This window comes from Etheostoma cragini, chromosome 14 (genome assembly GCF_013103735.1).
Source record: "Etheostoma cragini isolate CJK2018 chromosome 14, CSU_Ecrag_1.0, whole genome shotgun sequence".
Taxonomy (NCBI): domain Eukaryota; kingdom Metazoa; phylum Chordata; class Actinopteri; order Perciformes; family Percidae; genus Etheostoma; species Etheostoma cragini.
The window spans coordinates 24970042-24972892 of NC_048420.1; the positions used below are offsets into that span (position 1 = coordinate 24970042).

The following is a 2851-nucleotide window of genomic DNA, read 5'->3' on the forward strand; positions in this document are numbered from 1 at the left end:
AGAGACCAGACGGGAGACTAGAGACCCACAGAGACCAGACGGGAGACTAGAGACCCACAGAGACCAGACGGGAGACTACAGACACACAGAGACTACAGACCCACAGAGACCAGGCAGGAGACTACAGACCCACAGAGACCAGACGGGAGACTACAGACCCACAGAGACCAGACGGGAGACTACAGACCCACAGAGACCAGACAGTAGACTACAGAGCCACAGAGACCAGACGGGAGACTACAGACCCACAGAGACCAGACGGGAGACTACAGACCCACAGAGACCAGACGGGGGCCTACAGACCCACAAAGACCGGACAGGAGACTACAGACCCACAGAGACCAGACGGGAGACTAGAGACCAGACAGGAGACTCGAGACCAGACAGGAGACTAGACACCCACAGAGACCAGACAGGAGACTAGAGACCCACAGAGACCAGACAGGAGATTAGAGACCCACAGAGATCAGACAGAAGACTAGAGACCAGACAGGACCCACAGAGACTAGACAGGAGACTAGAGACCCAAAGAGACCAGACAGGAGACTAGAGACCCACAGAGATCAGACAGAAGACTAGAGACCAGACAGGACCCACAGAGACCAGACAGGAGACTAGAGACCCACAGAGTCCAGATGGGAGAGTAGAGACCCACAGAGAGTGAAAGTGGTTCGGATCTGGTCTTCAGTGGACAGACGGAGAAGACTAAGGTCTCAGGTAACCGGTTGTCTTCTTCACAGGGAAGGTTTCCTGATGAAGCACGCCGAGAAGCACCTGGCGGAGGCGCCGTGTGTCTGCGGCCTGTGCGGCGAGCGTCTGGAGTCCGGCGGCTCTCTGCGGCTGCACCTGCAGACGCACCGTGACCACAGCCGCACCTGTGACATCTGCGGCAAGAAGTTCCCGTCCATCCGCGCTCAGGAGACGCACCGGCGGCTGCACACCGGCGAGAAGCCGTTCCGCTGCGACGTCTGCGGGAAAGGCTTCAGCCAGAAGGGCAACATGGCGACGCACGCCCGCACGCACGCCGCCGAGAAGCCCTTCAGCTGCGGCGTCTGCAGCAAAGAGTTCAGCCATGCCGGGTCGCTGGAGCGCCACGGTAAGGCGCACGCCGGGGACGTCGGGGACGCCGGAGACGCCGGGCCACCGCTCCTCAGCTGCCACGTCTGCGGTGAAGCTTTCAACAAGAGCGCCGAGCTGCGGCGGCACGCACGCAGCCACCGGCCGGACGCCAAGGTATGTTTTTATACAGTATATGTGTACACATATATATATGTGCGTACATAACATATACATACATATGTGTGTATATATTATGTATACGGTATATTATATGTATCTTCCAGCTGTAAACAGTCTTTATATTTTTTTATACTTTTCTATTCTATAGCTTGTATTTCTTATGCATTATTTAAATTTAACATAGTCTCAGTGCACCTGAGACCTGAGAATAAGGTCACTGAGACAGTGACCTGATTCTTATGCACGTGGTCTGTTGTGGTCCCAGCAGCCTCCGGGGCCTGGCAGGCGCAGGACCTCCAGCCGGACGCCGTCCCACCGCTGCAGCGTCTGCGGCAGCGTCTTCCACAACAGAGCCAACTTTCTGCGTCACGCGGAGACGCACCTGACCGACCCCGAGTGGCGCTGCGGTGTCTGTGGCGAGCACGCCGAGTCCTCCGCCTCGCTGCAGCTGCACATCCAGACCCACAAGGAGACGGGCCGCGTCTGCGACGTCTGCGGCCTAAGCGTCCGGGACATGGCGGTCCACCTAAAGACACACAGCGACCAGAAGCCCTTCAGCTGCCCCGACTGCGGGAAGGACTTCCCCAGGAAGGGCTCGCTGGAGAGGCACAGGAAGCTGCACGCCGGCGAGCGCCCGTACATCTGCGAGTTCTGCGGCAAGACGTTCGTGGAGAACACGGTGCTGAAGAGGCACATCAAGAGCCACACGGGGGGGAAGCCGCGCATCTACGCCTGCGACATCTGCGGGAAGAAGTTCACCATGAGCCAACACCTGGACGTGCACAAGAGGATCCACACGGGCGAGAAGCCGTACGCCTGCCGCGTCTGCGGGAAGCGCTTCCGGCAGATCGGGAACCTGGACTCGCACACGCGGATCCACACGGGCGAGAAGCCGTTTGTCTGCAGCCTCTGTGGGAAGACCTTCCGCCAGAAAATCTCGCTGGAGACGCACGAGCGCTTCCACAAGAAGGAGAAGGCGTTCGGCTGCCCGCTGTGCAGCAAGGGCTTCGTGCAGAAGATCGACCTGAAGAGACACCTGCTGACGCACAGCGGCGAGAAGCCGTACACCTGCCGCGTCTGCACCAAGCGCTACCAGGAGAAACGCTCGCTGGACGCGCACATGAAGGTGCACGCCGCCGCCGAAGCCCCCACGCAGCCGGACGCCGAAGCCGCCGCGCAGGCAGCGACGCTGCTGCCCAGCCTCAAACGTCAGGACGGAGACTTCATCCAGCTGTGACTTATTCAGCTGTGACTCATCCAGCTGTGAATCATCAGATGTGACTCCATCCAGCTGTGACTCATCCAGCTGTGAATCATCAGATGTGACTTCATCCAGCTGTGACTCCATCCAGCTGTGACTCCATCCAGCTGTGACTCCATCCAGCTGTGACTCATCCAGCTGTGACTCCATCCAGCTGTGACTCCATCCAGCTGTGACTCATCAGCTGTGACTCATCAGCTGTGACTCATCAGCTGTGACTCCATCAAAGACAGACACCCCCCATTACCATGACTAAAGTTAGCGCTGGTATATTATATACTGTATATATGTGTGTGTATATATGTATATACTTATATATGTGTGTGCATATATACTGTGTAGTATATATAT

At 57.4% G+C, this 2851-nt stretch overlaps 1 protein-coding gene across 2 annotated transcripts; it reads left to right on the top strand.

Annotated features, from left to right (window-relative positions):
• The first annotated feature begins 729 nt into the window (after nt 1-729).
• Nucleotides 730-2766, top strand: LOC117956475 (gastrula zinc finger protein XlCGF57.1-like). Of its 2 annotated transcripts, none has more exons than XM_034891555.1 (2): nt 730-1233; nt 1505-2766. In XM_034891555.1, exons 1-2 carry the CDS (start codon nt 754-756, stop codon nt 2474-2476), a joined length of 1452 nt encoding a protein of 483 aa, XP_034747446.1. In that variant the 5' UTR covers nt 730-753; the 3' UTR covers nt 2477-2766. The 2 variants fall into 2 exon arrangements, with proteins under 2 accessions (XP_034747446.1, XP_034747448.1); XM_034891557.1 differs by having other exon boundaries at nt 1508-2766.
• The last annotated feature ends 85 nt before the right edge of the window (nt 2767-2851 follow it).

Bases quoted from the DNA above. Each gene is read 5' to 3' on its own strand.
- LOC117956475 (XM_034891555.1), top strand. From the start codon at position 754: ATGAAGCACGCCGAGAAGCACCTGGCGGAGGCGCCGTGTGTCTGCGGC. The intron at 1,234-1,504 runs GTATGTTTTTAT...TTGTGGTCCCAG, and splicing joins GCCACCGGCCGGACGCCAAG to CAGCCTCCGGGGCCTGGCAG.